The following is a 17,648-nucleotide window of genomic DNA, read 5'->3' on the forward strand; positions in this document are numbered from 1 at the left end:
CACTCAGTCTGTCATCACAGAATGTACGAGATAACGAAAAACTCACTCAAATATAGATTTCTGCATCTTGGCAGAAATATTTTACAGATTTTTGGGAGCAGCAACAGAGTATGATTACAATGGGTTTCAGATTTCAGGATCGTGTAGACCAGTCATTCCCATTCTCATTTTTGGCTTTTAATTGCATGTTTAATGTTTCCAATTTTCACTATTTTGGGTTTTATTTTAATTTTTTTTAAATTGATTGTTTTATGTTTTTTTTCCCTTTTCCAATTGTTACTGTTAAATGTTTTCTTTTTATGTAAAGCACATTGAATTGCCCCTTAGTATAAAATGCGCTAAATAAATAAAGCTGCCTTGCCTTGCCTACAACAAAACTATCTAATTATAGTCTTTGTGATACAGGTATGTATCATATAGACAGTGTACCCACCTAAAAAGCAGTATACCCACTGCAACAAATTAGACTACACCACTGCCCAAATCATATTGAAAACAGTATGATTTTTGTGAAAAATACAAAAAAATGTAATTATATAAATCATTGTAAATAATGAATAATGGTTTAAACATTAAAACGTAATTCCTTTTAAAATATAATCTTTTCATTGTTTTGTTTTGTTTCTCCCATCATTTTAATAAAAACACATCATTTGGCCCCTGTATTGTTTATGGGATCAGAGTTGGGCTGTGGACATTTTTAAGATTTTCAAGTGGGCCCTGAGCTAGAAAAGATTGGGAACGACTGGTGGAGACAGCTGAAGTGCAGCGGTATCTGCATGATGGTCTGTACCCTGCAGTTACTATGGAGAAGCAGCAGGTTTAGTTGTTAAGTCAGGTGGTATACCAGTATGGTCATAATGCCTCCTCCTCCTCCTCCTCCAGACAGCAGCATGTAGACCACACATGACTTTCTCTGTTACACCGAGCAGCCGTCTACATACTGTGACTCCTGTCTGGCTGCAATTTCCCTCCTCCTCCCTCTCCCAAGTCAACAAAGCAATTTTCCCTCAGTTACTTGCTGCTGATGAGATGTGTCAGTGTTTCATTGAACCCCAGATGGTGTCTATAGCAGAGGATCCCAACCTTTTTATCACCAGTGGACAATTTACCACGGCCCACATTCTCCTGTTTACATTACACATATTCTAATATAAACACGGTTGTGGACGGTCACATGGTTTTCTGTTACGTTTTTAATTCAATTATTAGGCTACGTACAACTCACCATAATATAATAATAATAATATATAATCAGTCATCTGGGGCTGATAGGCCAGTCCACTCTGTCATCTCGTTTTGCTGCTGTCACTGCAGAAAACTCAGCTTCACAAAGATATAGTGTGTTTGTAATGGGAGCAGGTTTTCAGTGCTTTTGTGGAGATCTCAGGATGTTCTGCTTTAATCAAGAACGCAGGGAGATTTGAAGTTTTCTGTGAAGTGATGAAGTGATGGAGAGCTGGTCTCCACGTTTACTATGCATGTGGGCTTGGAGCATGTAAATCACCTGTTGCAGTGACCCCGTAATTTAAACAGGACTCTTGTTTTTTCTTTGAAAACATCTTTTCTTTTTGTTGGTAGTCGTTGGGTCTTTTGTCGTCTCATTATTGAGTCTTTCCTGGCGATGTGTGTTTTTTTACTCTTTTATGCTTGTGGACCTGCCTGTCAGTTGTGCAGGGCTGGGAAGTGGCAAAATTTTCAAAATAAAACGACCGGAAGTGTTAATTAAACAAAACAAACAATTTTATAGTTTTTTCATTCTCTCTCTCTCCGGTACCAAATGATCCATGGCCCGGAGGTTGGGAACCACAGGTCTATAGTTATTCTTAATTTATAAAAATGTAGTGTTGTCAAGTGTCCTCTACATTAGTTGATAAATGCACCTACATATGATGGACATAAGTGTGTGTAGAGGGAGATACACAGAACATGAGAGACGGAGGCTGAGACGACACAGTTACCTGTAAATTGGAGCCCCACTGAGCTTTGCCTTCCAGCAGGGCGTCCAGAACTCCGCGGCTGGGCTCTCCGCTGCCCGGGTCGTTCCCGCTCACCACGTAGTATGAGGCTCGTACTCTCTTGAAGAATTCCTGGTCCACGTTCTTGGCGCTGCAGTGGTTGGGCACATAGGCCAGGTCGACATAGACGGGCGGTCCAGGAGGGACGGCTGAACTGGTTTTCTGTGTGTTGTTACCTGGAGAGGAACGAGGACATAACACGGCATCAGAGTGCTGTAAGGCAGCTTTCTCTTCTACTGAACTAATCACATTCTGTTCACTGATGTATTTATTTACATCAATTATTCTGAAGACAAATGCAATGCACCACAATGTTTCACTGAACTTTTATAGAATTACTTTTAAGCTGCAGATCCATCATCCTTATGCTCTTTATTACTGCATGGTACTGTATATCAGTGGCTGCACAGTTTATAATGAATACAATCTTTTTGCATGTCTGAATCAAGTTCAGCTGTTCAATATGCCACAAGCAACTCTCCATAATACTTACATTTAAACCAAACAGCACAGTTAAGTTCACAAAATTATTATGTGAATAAGTCATCAATCAAATCAGAGTAAATCTGATCTAAAGCTTTTTTTTAAAAGGGACAGTTTAACATTTTGGCAAATTTGCCTATTGCCATAATCCCTATAGTCTTAGGAGTAGGTTCATTACCTTTAATTGTCGGTGCAAGCTGTTTTTAGATCAGCAGGGCAGAGACGCTAGCTGCACAAGTTGTTACCTGCACATTTGCCATAATTATGTAACATTACGACACATGAAGTAAATACTTGGAACTACTTGCGCTTTTGAAATCACTCCGCCCAGCAGCCTTGTCTGAATGTTTTTTTTTAGTTTTTTTAATATTTGGAGACATTTTGGTACTTTTAATTATGACAGTTAATAGACATAAACAACCACAACACACCAGAATATGCAGGGCACACAGTCGGTCTACTCTGCTGTGTGTAGCACTTTGACTATAGGAATTATTTTGAATGTCTGCTGATGTTGTGTTGTGTTTGCAGGACGTCACCCACCTGAACTGCTCTTCACACCGTTGACCAAGCCTTTCCCTGGATTGAGGATCTCACTCCTGGAGCCTTGAGTCTCAGCCATCTTGATCAGCCGGGAGCTTCTGTCCGTGTCCTTCCTCCTGAGGGAGGCTGATCGCGGTGAGGCCGAGTCCTTGGTCTGCTTCGACGGAGTGGAGGACCTCTTCCTGGCCTCTCCCTTACGAGCAGGGGAGGCAGATTTGGGTTTGCCCTTTCTGAGGCCCTTGGTGGACTTGTGCTCCTTTTTGAGAAGTTTCTCTGTGCTGCTGTGGTCGTTGAGATGAGCCTCTGGATCCACCATGCACACATCTGGGTGGGGCGGATGAGGATGCGGGTCCTTCATCGGAGTGGGGAGGGGGTCGTGGGTCCTCTGAGTCGATCTAGGTGATGGAGGATGATGGGTTCCCACGGCTCCTGATGCAGATTTGTCCACTGGCAGATGTTCCGCGTCTTCGTCCGAGTCCAGATTTCCCTCGGCCGTGATGGACGGACACTCCTCTGTCTCCGGGGGGACGTCGGAGTCCGACTGTGACGGCAGCGACTCGCTCACCGATGTGGGCGGCGTTTCCTCGCCGGCTAACGTCACGGCCAACCCGGACGACGTGGCCCCGGGCGGCAGGTGCGCTACCTGCCCGGCGTCTCCGTGGTAACTCTGAGCGTGGGGGTGCTGCCTCTGCTTGTGCGACCTCCTTTTCACCGAGTGCTGCTCCCGATCGTCCTCGTCGCCGTCCTGCAAGTCGTCGCTGCGGCCGCCGCCGTCCTCGCCCTCGTCGCTGGAGAGCTGATGAGGACTGGGGTTGATGAAGGACGGAGACAGTTCTCCTTTGCGATGTTTATATTCACAAGAGGAGTAACCGGGAGGGGAGGCCGAGGAGGAGGTGGCGCCCGTGTTCAGGTCGGAGGGACGCTCTGACCTGAACAACTCCTTGGCAGGGGACAGAGACATACCGTGGACACTGGTCATCCATTCCATGGCTTCCATCGCCTCCTCTTCCTCATCGTCGTCGTCGTCGTCGTCGTCGCCATAACCTGGAGGGGGGGCACTTGGGCAATCGTCGGGCCTCTGCAGCATCTCCCAGTCGGATATACTGCTCCTCCTTCTAACTTCTAATCTCTCTGGTGGCTTATCCAACAGGCTTTTCTCCACCACTGCCTCGCTGGCTTTGGCTTCTTCTGCTTTTTCACACATCTTTGGAGCGGCCGCAGCTTTCTCCTTCTCTGTGCTGTCTTTACATATCCTCTCCTCTGGTTTCTTTTCTTCTGTTTTCTGCTTGACTTCAGGATCTTTCTTGGCCACCTCCGTCTTTTCATCTTTTTCTGCCACCTTTGCTTCTTCCTTCAAATGCGTGATAGCTCCACTCGTCTTTTCCTCTTTTGCCTCTGATGTTTTCTCCTTCTTCTCTTCTGGTTTGGACACATCTGTTATGGCACATGAGGTTTTGCTAGCTCCACTGTCACACAGTGGAGTACATGAGGCTGTCTGTTGAGTTGTTTGCGACACCACATCGGGTTTAGACACAACAGCGGTGGAGGTGATGGTGATGGTCTTCGTCTCCGTGGCACGAGCGGAACTCTCTACCGCGCACGACTCGGCCGTTGAGGAAAACGTCTCTTTTTGCTCAGTCACTCGGGATTTTTGACATTCAATACGACATGGTAGGGTGCTGTCCTCCATTTCAAGTGTAACAGGCTCCTCGTCATCTGCTGACCCGTGGGACTCGTCAGAGGAGTCAGCCCTTTGGAGAGGAGAGACATCAAAGTGAGCCAATGATGTGGATGAGCTCTCTGGCACCTTCACTGGTTCAGTTTGTTGTGGAGATGGTGCTGTAGTGGATGTTGTAATCTTTGTTTCTAGCATATAAAAACTATCAGTGCTTGACTTTGTGTCCGCTTCAGGCTTTGCAGAGCCACTCAGATCCTCACTCTGTTTGGCAGTGGTAGGCAGGGCTGAAGACGACGGTTTGGTCTCCTCAAACTGACTGAGTAAAGACACTTTAGCTGCGGGTTTTGTCGTCACCTCCATGTACTCGTCCCTCTGAAATCCTCCGAAGCAGGAGGAGCTGGTCGAGGCTTTCATGAAGGATGACTCCTCTTTGACTAGAGGGACGTCAGAGCTTGATAACGTCGTGAAGGATTCAACTTTGTCTCCAATGTGTTGGCTTAAAGGGGCTGGAGCTGAGGCTGAGGATGAGTAACTGTACGACGTGGACGAGAATGTTGACGAAGAGTATGTCAAGGTGGTGTATGTGCAAGCTGAGGTAGTTTCCTCATGTATTGCAGAGTGACTTTGCTCTTGGATGTCTCCCTGGCTGAAATATGCATCATCGCTCGGCTTGGGTGGTTGGGAGGCGTCAGAGAGCACAGGTGTTTCTTTCTTATCCTCCTTCAATTCTTCTCGACTTTCCTCGCTGCAGAAATGCTCAGAATAATCTCCAGACCTGCCCTGTCCGATGTCAGCGTAGCTGCCTGTCAGCAGAGCTGAGGAGACAGGTGGCAAAGAGCTGTCTTTCGAGCTGCTGGTTGATGTGGGTTGACAAGTATCTTTTGTCAAAAAGCTTGGAGACAGAGACCTTTTGTCTTCGTCTACTTTTTTTGACCCTTGTACGTCAGAGGAGGTTGTTTCCTCTGTGCATGACGACCTTCTCTCTGTGGTTGTTTCAGGTGACAAATGACTCTTGTCTGTCTTGGTTTCGTCCATTTTTGCAGCACCTGGGTCTGGTGATGGAGTCGTTTTGCCAACATCTTCACTCTTTGTCTCAGGAAGTTTGGCTGCTGCTGTTTTATCACTTGTATCCTCTTCCTTGAGCGGAGTGGGAGACGGAGGCGGTTTACTTAGGTCCTGCTTGTCTGTCTCTGTGTCTTTAGAGGCTGAGGCGTCATCAGCTTTTGGTTTACACACAGTTTCCACTTGGAGGACACTTGATTCAGGCGACGGAGATTTCTTATTCGAGTCCTCGACCTCTGGCGGTTCAGCGCTGTCATCAGGACTACATCTGCACATTTCTTTTTCAGACTGCTCTCTAGCACCCTTTTCCACGTCTACATCGCTCAACTCCTCCTCTTCTTCTTCTTCCTCATCCTCATCTTCGTCTTCATCGTCATCGACATTGAAATCCTCCCCTTCTACAAGTAGCCTTTTATCAATCATCTCTTTTCCTTCGGGGAAATCTAACATGGATTTACAAGTAGCAGAGCTGCTTATTTGACTGTTATCAGAGGCAAGAACATTATCGTCCGGTCCGTGTCCTGAAACGGTGCTGGCTGGGACGGTCCTCGAATCGGCTGATGCTTCGTCTCTCTCTGAAGGTGATGTCTGTTGAGGTAAAATGTCTTTTTCAGCAGGTGAGTGCCGGCCGGATGGGGAGCCCTCTTGATCCGAGGACTCCGTCTTGTCTTTCAGGGACTCAGCAGATTTTTCCTTCTCTTTTTCCGATGTTTTCTTCTCCGTCAGTTCTCCAAAGGCCGTGGGAGAAGCTGAAGCCTGGGTACCGGGATCTGATTGGCTCCACGAGGGAGAGGGTGTTTCTTGTCTTAGTGATGCGCCCGCTGATTGAACAGCAGCGCCGGAAGGAACTTTCTGACTTTCGGCGGTCGCCCCCGGTTGAAGAGCTGCTGCTGCTGCGGCACCTTCCTTACCCTCTTCTTTCTCTTTCTCAGATTTCTCAGGTTTGTCCTCTTTGGGAGTGAAAGAATAAGACTCAGCAGCTTGGGACATTTTGTTGTCTTGCATGTCTATGGGTGAAAAGCTCTTGTCCACATAAGGTGTATCAGGTCTTTCTTCCCTTTCACTCTCCTCCTCTTGGCCTTTCTCTCTGTCTTCATATCTAGGGGAGGCACTTGGACTGTGGTGGCTGCTTCTTTCACTCTCTGTGAGCGATACCGGGCTGTAGTCGACTCTGCTGAAGGACAGAGGTTCTTCTTTGTAATGATCATCGAGGAGGAACATGGCCCCTCCAGCCTCAGACTGGCTTGTTCTTCTGTTATCATCAATACCGATATCAGAGGTGTGATCAAAACCTAAAGAAACCTCACTCTCTTCTCTGGAGTCTGAGTCATGATCTTTAGGGATGGGCTTTTCATACGGATCATATTTGGATGCACCAAAGGTTTGCTTCTCATCTTGTAAGCTTCCACTGATTTCCTCCTTCTCTGAGGTCAATACTTTGCTATCCATTTCTTTAGTGTCTGCTTTTGCAGCATCCACGTGTCCGCCGTCTTCAGAATCTTTGTCCAACATGAAATATGAACACGGCTGTGAAAACCCTGGAGAAGCTACCTCTCGTTCTCCTTCCATCTCCCTCTCCGCCTCCTTCCCTGCTTTCTCATCTGGCTTGGTCTTCTCTGCGGTGGTGACTCCTGAGCTTGTCTGACACAGCATGTGTTTATCTTGTTGTGGTGTTTCCTCCACACTAGACTGGCTTTCAGTGCTGGAAAGCGTACAGCTCCTGGGTTGACTATCCGTGCTCGATACCGTTGACAACACAGGTTTTTTCTCGGTGGAGTCTGACACTGGTTCTACTTTAGCAGCTGGCACATCAGAAGCTGCCTCTTGTTTTGGAACAGTGGCCTCTTCCTTTGATGTGACAACGTCAACAGCGCTGGACTCTGGCCTGGCTAAAGGTGCAGGTGTTTCTGTTTTCACAACATCTCTGTCTATCTTGGGTGAAAGCCTACACTGCTCCTTGCCGGGCTCTTTGACGTCCTCGTCGATAGAGGGCTCCTGCATTGTGAGCGTAGGGATGATCACTGTGGGCTGCTGTTCTGTTGTTGGAGGTTTTGTTTGGTCACTCGTCCATGCAGGTTCAGATGAAGGCAGACCTCCAGAAGAGATGTCATGATCTGTTTTTCTTGGCTCCACCGATAAAGGTCTTGAGCCTGCTCCTCCCATACAGATGTCCTCCTCCTCCTCTTCATCTTCTCTGTCTTCATCAGAGGACTGAACCGCAAACGCAGGCTTGAAATCCGACTTGGTTGCCACGGTTTCTCCTGCCGTCGCCTGCGCCGGCTGTTTGATGGTTTTGTCCTGGTCTTTCTCCTGTAACTCCTCTCTCTCCCATTTCTCCTCTTTGGTGTGGTCTGTATCAGAGGAGTCACACTTTTCTTTCTCTGTGATCTCATCCGTCTTTTTCTCACAGACACTCTTTTCTTGAATCGTCTTTTCATCTTCTGCTGGTTTGATTTTTTCATCTTTGACGTGTTCCGTCTCATAGCTGTATTCTTTTTCTTGTTCTTTCTCCATTTTCTGTTCTTTGCTCAGTTCAGCGACATGTGTGTCATCTTTTTCTTTCTCTGTCTTCTCCTCTGGACTAACAATGACCTTCGCTTCTTTGTCGAGTTCTTTTTTCTCCTCCTGGATGTCATGGGGAGACACAGAAATGTCTTCTTTTGCTGGTTGCGGGTCTTCACTCACTTGTGTTACAGATGGCTGCATTTTACCTGGTGCAGAACCAGAAGTGTCTTTTTCTGTCTGCGCTCCAGGAATTTCAGCAGTTTCTTTGTGTTTATGCTCATCGGTATCACAGATATCAATTTCGTGCTTCTCCTTCTCCGCGGTCTGAGCCATAGGAAGATTTAGGTCTTTTTCATCATCTTTTTTGGGTTCAGACTCAAATGGATAATGATGTTTCCCTTTATCTTCATCTGTGGTGGTCAGTGTTGGAGTGTCCACATCCTTCTCTGTCTCCTGCTTGGTGGATTCAACAACACTACTCTCCTGTTTGATGGCACCTTTCATTTCCTCCTCAATGGGCTCAACTTTAGGTGGCTCTTTATCTTTTGCATCCTTTGGTTGCACTGCAGTGGCTTCTGTGTCTTTCTCTGTCTTGGTGTCATCCTCTTTGACCTTCAGTTCCCCCTCCATCAGCTTGTGGTCAGAGGTGTCGCTCTTCCCCTGTTCTTTAAGCTCCTCTGTTTTTAACTGTTTGTCAGAGATGTCACTTTTTTCTACCTCTGTGTCGTCCTTTGATGTTTTGACAGTAGTATCAACAGTGTCTTCCACCTTCTGGTCCTTGATGGATACATAATCAAAAGTATCACTTTTGTCTTTCTCCTTTTCCATTTCTTCTTCTTTAACCTTGGACTCTGTATCATGAGTTTCCATTATTGGTGTTTCTTTTAACTCCTCCTTGATGGATTTTATATCAGGTGTGACTTCTTTTAATTCTATCTTCTCATCAGTGATGACTTCCAGGCCAGCACCGTCTTTGCTGTCCTGCTTTCCTGTATCTTTTTCCTCCTTTATGGGCTTGGTATCAGATATTTCTTCCTTCACTTTTTCAGTGTCTTTTTCCTCCTTTTCAGGTTTGATGTCAGATGTTTCATCCTTCATTTTTTCTCGATCTTTTTCCTCTTTTCCGGGTTTGATGTCAGATAATTCTTCTTTAATTTTTTCTGCATCTTTTTCCACCTTTTCAGGTTTAATGTCAATTACTTCCTTCGTTTTTTCTGTATCTTTTTCCTCCTTTTCGGGTTTGATGTCAGTTACTTCCTGTATTGTTTCAGTGTCTTTTTCCTCCTTTACAGTTTTGATGTCAGTTACTTCCTGTATTATTTCAGTGTCTTTTTCCTCCTTTACAGGTTTGATGTCAGTTACTTCCTGTATTATTTCAGTGTCTTTTTCCTCCTTTACAGTTTTGATGTCAGTTACCTCCTTTATTTTTTCTGCATCTTTTTCCTCCTTTTCAGGTTTGATGTCAGTTACTTCCTTTAATTTTTCAGTGTCTTTTTCCTCCTTTTCAGGTTTGATGTCAGTTACTTCCATCATTATTTCAGTGTCTCTTTCCTCCTTTTCAAGTTTGATGTCAGTTACTTCCTTTAATTTTTCTGCATCTTTTTCCTCCTTTTCAGGTTTGATGTCAGATATTTCTTCCTTTATTTTCTCGGTCTCCTTTTCAGGTTTGATGTCAATTACTTCCTTCACTTTTTCAGTGTCTTTTTCCTCCATTTCAGGTTTGATGTCAGTTACTTCCATCATTATTTCAGTGTCTTTTTCCTCCTTTTCAAGTTTGATGTCAGTTACTTCCTTTAATTTTTCTGCATCTTTTTCCTCCTTTTCAGGTTTGATGTCAGATATTTCTTCCTTTATTTTCTCGGTCTCCTTTTCAGGTTTGATGTCAATTACTTCCTTCACTTTTTCAGTGTCTTTTTCCTCCATTTCAGGTTTGATGTCAGTTACTTCCTTTAATTTTTCAGTGTCTTTTTCCTCCTTTTCAGTTTTGATGTCAGTTACTTCCATCATTTTTTCAGTGTCTTTTTCCTCCTTTTCAGGTTTGATGTCAATTACTTCCTTCACTTTTTCAGTTTCTTTTTCCTCCTTTTCAGGTTTGATGTCAATTACTTCCTTTAATTTTTCAGTGTCTTTTTCCTCCTTTTCAGGTTTGATGTCAATTACTTCCTTTAATTTTTCAGTATCTTTTTCCTCCTTTTCAGGTTTGATGTCAGTTACTTCCTGTATTTTTTCTGCATCTTTTTCATCCTTTCCAGGTTTGATGTCAGTTACTTCCTTTAATTTTTCTGCATCTTTTTCCTCCTTTTCGGGTTTGATGTCAGATGTTTCTTCCTTTTTTTTCTCGGTCTCCTTTTCTTCCTTTTCAGGTTTGATGTCAATTACTTCCTTCACTTTTTCTGCATCTTTTTCATCCTTTTCGGGTTTGATGTCAGTTACTTCCTTTATTTTTTCTGCATCTTTTTCCTCCTTTTCATGTTTGATGTCAGATGTTTCTTCCTTTATTTTCTCGGTCTCCTTTTCTTCCTTTTCGGGTTTGATGTCAATTACTTCCTTCACTTTTTCAGTGTCTTTTTCCTCCGTTTCGGGTTTGATGTCAGATGTTTCTTCCTTTATTTTCTCTGTCTCCTTTTCTTCCTTTTCAGGTTTTATGTCACTTACTTCCTTCACTTTTTCAGTTTCTTTTTCCTCCTCTTCCGATTTAATGGCAGTTACTTCCTTCACTTTTTCAGTGTCTTTTTCCTCTTTTTCGGGTTTGATGTCAGATGTTTCTTCCTTTATTTTCTCGGTCTCCTTTTCTTCCTTTTCAGGTTTGATGTCACTTACTTCCTGTATTTTTTCAGTGTCTTTTTCGGGTTTGATGTCAGTTACTTCCTGTATTTTTTCTGCATCTTTTTCATCCTTTCCAGGTTTGATGTCAGTTACTTCCTTTAATTTTTCTGCATCTTTTTCCTCCTTTTCGGGTTTGATGTCAGATGTTTCTTCCTTTATTTTCTCGGTCTCCTTTTCTTCCTTTTCAGGTTTGATGTCAATTACTTCCTTCACTTTTTCTGCATCTTTTTCATCCTTTTCGGGTTTGATGTCAGTTACTTCCTTTATTTTTTCTGCATCTTTTTCCTCCTTTTCGGGTTTGATGTCAGATGTTTCTTCCTTTATTTTCTCGGTCTCCTTTTCTTCCTTTTCGGGTTTGATGTCAATTACTTCCTTCACTTTTTCAATGTCTTTTTCCTCCTTTTCGGGTTTTATGTCAGTTACTTCCTTCACTTTTTCAGTGTCTTTTTCCGCCTTTTCATGTTTGATGTCAGATGTGTCTTCTGTCGATTTTTCAGTGTCTTTTTCTGCCTTTACGGGTTTGATGTCAGTTACTTCCTCCAACATTTTTTCAGTTTCCTTTTCAGGTTTAATGTCAGTTACTTCCTCCTTAATTTTTTCAGTTTCCTTTTCCTCCTTTTCATGTTTAATGTCAGTTACTTCCTCCTTTTCAGGTTTGATCTCAGATATTTCTTCCTTTATTTTTTCAGTGTCTATTTCAGGTGTGATGTCAGATGTTTCTTCCTTAACTATTTCTGTTTCTTTTTCCCCTATTATGAGTTTGATATCAGATGTTTGTTCCTCATGTTTTTCTATATCTTTTCCCTCCTTTTCAGATTTAATATCAGTACTAGGTTCCAGAATTGTCACTTCTTCCTCCTTGGATGATTTGACTGCTTTCTCCTTTTCTTCTTCTATTGATTCAGCAACACAGATATCTTTACTGACATCTCTTTCTTTTTCATCTTGCATGGTGGGTTTAGCAACAAAACTGTCAGCCTTTGTGCTTGTTTCATCCTCAGGTGTTTTGACAGTGGAAATGATTACATCTGTCTCTTCTTCAATCTTAGGTTTGATGTGAAAAGGGACATCTTTGTCTTTACTTATCTCTTGCTCTTTTTCTTTTTCTTCTTCTGGTTTGGCAGCATCCTTAAGTGTTTCTTTTACCTCTACCTTGGCTGTTGTAGCAGAGGAATCAACATCTTTACACACCATTAGGTTCTCTTCCTCCATCTTGGTAAGCTGGATGCAGATGGTATCATCTTTGCTTTCCTTTTCTTCCTTTTCCACTGCAACTGTTGGTTTGATGAACAAAGTATCTTCCTTACATGGCAATTCATCTTTTTCCTCTTCTTTTACAGTACATGTTATAGCAGCAGTTTCATCTTTGCTTATGTCATCCTTCTTAACTTCTTCTGCTGTAGGTTTGAAGACCAGGGAATCATCCTTAATTTCCGTCTTTTCTTTTTCCTGCTCCGTGGGAGGTTTTGTGTCCAAGCTATCATCTTGAACTGTTATGTCTTGTTCTGTGGTTGGCTCGGCAACAAGAAGTTCATCTTTACTCACAGTTACATCCTTTTCCTCCTCCTTAGTGAGGATTGTGATGGCATCTTTACAAACGTCTTGCCCCTTTTCTTCTTTCACAGTGACAGCAGATGTATCATCTTTACCTGAGGTTTTTTCTTCTTGTTCAGCAACAGTGATGTCACCTAACTCTTTCTTCAAATCTTTCTGTTCATCAGTAAAGGGCTTAGTAGCAGAGACATCTGTCTTGTCCATCTCTTTCTCTTCTTTCTTAATGTCTGTCTCTTTAATTTCAGAGATTTCTGTCTCTATTTTCTTCTCCTCATCTTTAGTGGGCTCTTGAAAGGGAATATCGTCTTTCTTTGCCTCAACAGGCTCATCCTCAACAGGTTTGATATCTCCAATGTGGACCTCTTCAATCTCTTTCTCTTCAGGCGTTATAGAGCAAATATCAATCTTATCAACCTTTTCCATTTCTTCCTTCTTCTCCTCTTTAACAGCTTTGGTGTCTGCATCTTCAATCTTTTCCATCTCTTTCTCTTCTGTCTTTGTTGAGCTAATATCAACTGTATCAACCTTTTCTGTCTCTTTCTCCCCGATGTCGATGTCTGTGTCTTGGATCTTTTCAAACTTATTCTCTTCAGCCTTTACAGATGTAATATCAACTGTATCAACCGTTTCAGTCTCTTTCTTTTCCTCCTCTTTCAAAATTTTACTATCAGACACATAATCCTTCTTAACTTCTGTCTCCTTTACCTCAGCTTTGTCTTTGAGGTCAAAATCATCATCTTTTTGCGTAACTTTTTGCTCTTGCTCATCTTTGATTAGTTTGGCTTCTGAGGCAAAAATTTCCATCTCTGCCTCTTGAGTAGTTTCAGGAGTCTGGACTTTTTCAGGCTCTTTTTCATCTGTACTGATGACAGTACTGATTTCAGTTTGCTGGTCCTTTACAGGTGTAATATCACAAGTAACATCCTTAATTTCCTCCTTCTTGTCCATGATGGATGTGACTGCAGAAATGTCTTCTTTGATGACAGACTTCTCTTTCTCCTCATCTTTTTCTTTCTCTGGCTCCACCTTGACGATCTTAACTGCAGATTTATCATCATGATCATCATCGTCATCCTTCTTGTTCTCATCATCGTCATCGTCTAAGAAATGACTCTCCCGCTCTGGAAATTTACCTGCAACAGGCACTTTAGGTTCTTTGTCTTTGAGCCCAACGTCACCATCTTCATCACGTTGTGCAGATGAGACGGGGGAAACCCTCCCTGATGTGGGTGGTTGAACTTCTGTTGAAGATGCAGCAACAATAGGGACTGTTTCTTCCTGTTTGCCTTCATATTTTGGCACGGGTGTAATGTCTTTTTCTGGCTCCATCATCAATGGAGCCTCTTTGATGTCCTTTTCAAGCGTTTTTTCCAAAGATGCTGCAGCTTCTACATGTTGATCTGCTTTCTGTTTGTCAGCATCTTTTTGTGTCTCTGTTTCTGCCTCATCTTTCTTTTTAGTGTCTTCAGTTGTAGTGACGACAGTGAGAACCTCCTCTTGCTTTTGCAGCTCCAGAACGGGGAAAGCCTTCATCTTGTCCTCCACTGGTGACTGACAAATCGGAGAGTGAGCTGGACTAGAGGGTCCAGACTGTGGAGGGGAGGCCATTTTCACAGTGATATCATCTGGACTGAAGCAACGATCCTCACTCTCTGAAGTTACCGAGTCTGATCCAAAAGGTCTGGTAGGCACGACAGATGAAACATCTTTAGGTGCAACTGCATATATATTTTCCTCTTCCACTGGAAGGTGGGCTGGTTTGGTGTCCTGTGTAGGCTTTGAAACAGGAGACACAGAGCGCGCAAGCGTTTCAGTGTCTTTCTCTTTCTCCTGTAAGATTTGGGATGAAGCATAGCCCTCCTGAAGTTTTTCAAGTGAAATCTCAACATTGGGAGTTTGGTCTTCTTCCTCCTCTTCTTCCTCTTCCTCTTCTTCCTCAGCATGAGGAGCTTTAGCCTCGGCCTTCACCTCTGTTACAGGAAGCTGTATGTCTTCTGATGGAAACTTGGTTTGTTTGTCGTCTTCTAAGGAAGGCGGTGAAAGAGTTCCAGCAGAGAGTGGAAGCTCTTTGCCTTGTGAAGCGTCCGGTGGGGTCGGTAGGGCAACGGGGCTTTTGGGTGGTTCCTCAGCCTGGGGTGTTATAGCAGATGCTATAGACTGATCTTCGGCAATAGAAGTAGGGAAGGAGGATATTTTGTCGTACTCTGTGATGGAAGTTGCAGAGGACACGTGTTCCTCTTCTGCTAGAGGAGCGGTGATGATGTTGGTGAACACAGATACTTGCTCCTGCACGGCTGGGATAAAGCCTTTGTCGGTCAGGGCTGCAGCTTGTATCTCTCGCATACCGTGCATGTTCACGAAGGATTCAGTCTGGTCTGGAACAGAGATGTCGTAGGCACCGACGTCGTATTGAAGGTGTGGAATCCTCTCCTCCGCCTCTTCGTGAATCTCCTCGTCGGAGATGGTCTGTTCTGTCTCAGAGTATCCAGGGATGGTTTCATCTTGGATGTAGGAGACGGGTTCAGCTGCAGCGGCCCCTTGAGCCACTGAGGTTATGGGCGCTGTGGCCCCTCCCACATGCGACAGGTAGCCTTCCTCCTCTTCGTCCTCGTATTTAGCCGTTTCAGCAGTTTTGCTTTCGGAGATCATTTGCTCTTCGCCCTCATCTTCAGGTTTGTCTTTGATCTCTTCATCTGCTATGACATCCAAATCCTCCACCTCCTCCAGTTCAGCTTTCTCCACTGCCTCCTCTTCCTCTGGCATTTCCTTGGATGGAGGTAAGTGGAACTGCTCTTGTGTTACAACTGTAGCTGAGACAGTTTCTGATTTCTCCATTTCTTCTATCTCATGTTTTCTATCAAGCCCATCATCCTTTGCTTCCCTCAAATTTGATTCATCTTCCTCCTCGCCTATTCCCATATCCTCCTCCTCTTCCTCCTCCTCTGTTTTCTTTTCAGCAGCTGGGGCTGTTTCCTCCTCCTCCTCCTCCTCCTCTTCCTCATCCTGAGTTGCTGCTCCCTCATCCTCAAACTTTTGGGCCTCCTCTAATTCTCTGTCTTGTGTCGATTCCTTGTCTTTGTCTTCAACTTCGGTTTTGGCCTCTGGGGCTGTTACCTCCGTCTCAGGAGACTCTGAGACAGCTGGGATTTCAGGTAGAGTTTCGTCTTCTTCCTCCTTCTCTTGTGCCGGAGGCTCAGGTGAAACCTCAGAGCTTTCTGGCGGTTCTGCTGATACAGCTACAACCTCAGCTTTTTTCAGTTTCTCGAAATCCTGGGTGAGGTCTTCAGGTGTGGAAGGAGCCGACGTGCCCTCCACAGCTCCGTTCTCGACGGGTTCAGGTTGAATGACTTCAGCTTTTGGCTCCTCTGGTTTAGGTTCAGCCTTAGCTGCTTTGATTTTTCCAGTTTTGGCTCTACTTGACGCTTTAGCCTTATGTAATGTCTTTCTGACCTCTGGTGTCAGTGGTTTTAGGTCCGGCTTTGTGATTTTTCTCAGCTCAGGTTTGGATGCGTCCTTCTTTTTGTCCTCTTTGGATTTCACATCTTTCTTCTCATCTTTTTTACCAGAGTCATCTTTTTTTACTTTCTTGATTTCTTTTTTTTCCTTGTCCTTTTTCTCATCCATTTTTGACACCCTTTCCTTCGAATGCTTTTTTAAGGATTTTTCTTTCAAGAGTTTTTTCTTCTCCGGCACATCAGCCTTGGATTTTGTTGTCTTGGTCGGCTTTTTCTCTTCTTTTTTCTCTGATATATTGTCTTTCACAGAGTCGCTCTTTGCCTCTGTGGCAACTGACATATCATCTTGTCCGTCAGTTTCCTTCTTTGTTGACTTTGCAGTAGTCTTTGGGGAGGATTTTAGACTCTCTTTACTATCTGTTCTTTGTTTTAACTTGGTTTGTTTAACGACAGAGGGCGGAGCTCCTGAGGCAATGTCCTTTTGTGTGGCTACAGGATAGCGCAAGAAGTCAAGGTGCTTTAATTTTTCCAGCCCCTCCAGGATCTTGTTTTGTGGTGCATTTCCAGGGAACAGCACTCTAACGATCTTTTCTGCAGGGTTGGCAGGGAGCCAGACGACTAAGGCTGTAACTGATGTCAGGTAGGGCACAGATATTTCTCCTTCTTTCCCATTGGGCAGCACAATGCCGGTTTTGGCCTTGCTGTTTCCAGCCCACTTCTGCATTAAGAACTGCATCTCTTTACTGTCTTTGACGGGGTTGAGGATATACATGTCTAACTTGCCCACTCCCATCTTGTGGAAAAGAGTAATGGGCTCAATAGTGTTGCTGACCACTCGGAAGAGAGGTTCTGGTTTGATTGCTAGTTTGTTAAGGTACTGCAGAGTTAGTGAGGCCTCTTCGATGCTGCGTTTCACTTTGAGGTTCGATTCTGACGTACGGAGCTTCTCCGGTACGTTGAAGAAAACCACGCCCACTTCAGGGGAGATCAGGTTCTTCATCCAGTCGCTGTAGTTGGTGGAGCCTTGAGACTGCTCCTCCTCCTGCTCGGCTATCTTCCTTTGAAGGAGCCCATTGATACCTGGGAGATTGTCAGCGCCGATGTGTGTGAGTAGAATTGAGTCAATGCGGTCCAAGTGACGCACAAGTTTCCAGAAACAGGATTTCCGTTCAGAGCCTCCATCCACTAAGATGTTGAAGCCGTTGACGGCGAAGAGGGCGGAGTCTCCTCGTCCACCCGGGAAGATGTAGCAACATGGCTTGGACAGTTTCAGGAAGCCTCCGGAGGTGGGAGGCTCCAGGAGGTCGAACGGTGAAGGGACGTCCACCGTCTCAGAGATGTACTCTGTGAACTCGGTGACGCCCTCCATCTTGCGGAGAACGGGTTCAGGGTTTAGTCTGTATTCCAGGAACTCCCTTAGGGTCTGCTGCTGTCCCAGGGAGCTCCAGCCCACCTCCCCGCGGCAGGACACAGTAAGTGTAGCCTGCTGCTTGGGGGCTGTTGTGCCCAGTAATTCCCTGACCT

General features: G+C 44.4%; 1 protein-coding gene across 1 annotated transcript in view; it reads right to left on the bottom strand.

Annotated features, from left to right (window-relative positions):
- The window catches only part of LOC310987292 (uncharacterized protein), a gene marked incomplete at its 3' end in the record, with an annotated part of 87,704 nt that overhangs the window by 215 nt on the left and 69,841 nt on the right, over nt 1-17,648 (bottom strand). Inside the window, exons 5-6 of the mRNA XM_083973482.1 lie at nt 3,045-17,646; nt 1,962-2,194 (exon numbers count right to left, since the gene is read on the bottom strand). Coding sequence (XP_083829608.1) covers nt 1,962-2,194; nt 3,045-17,646 — 14,835 coding nt within the window. The remainder of the gene's footprint in view (nt 1-1,961; nt 2,195-3,044; nt 17,647-17,648) is intronic.

The sequence above is a fragment of the Trachurus trachurus genome (assembly GCF_905171665.1).
Source record: "Trachurus trachurus genome assembly, chromosome: 6".
Classification (NCBI taxonomy): domain Eukaryota; kingdom Metazoa; phylum Chordata; class Actinopteri; order Carangiformes; family Carangidae; genus Trachurus; species Trachurus trachurus.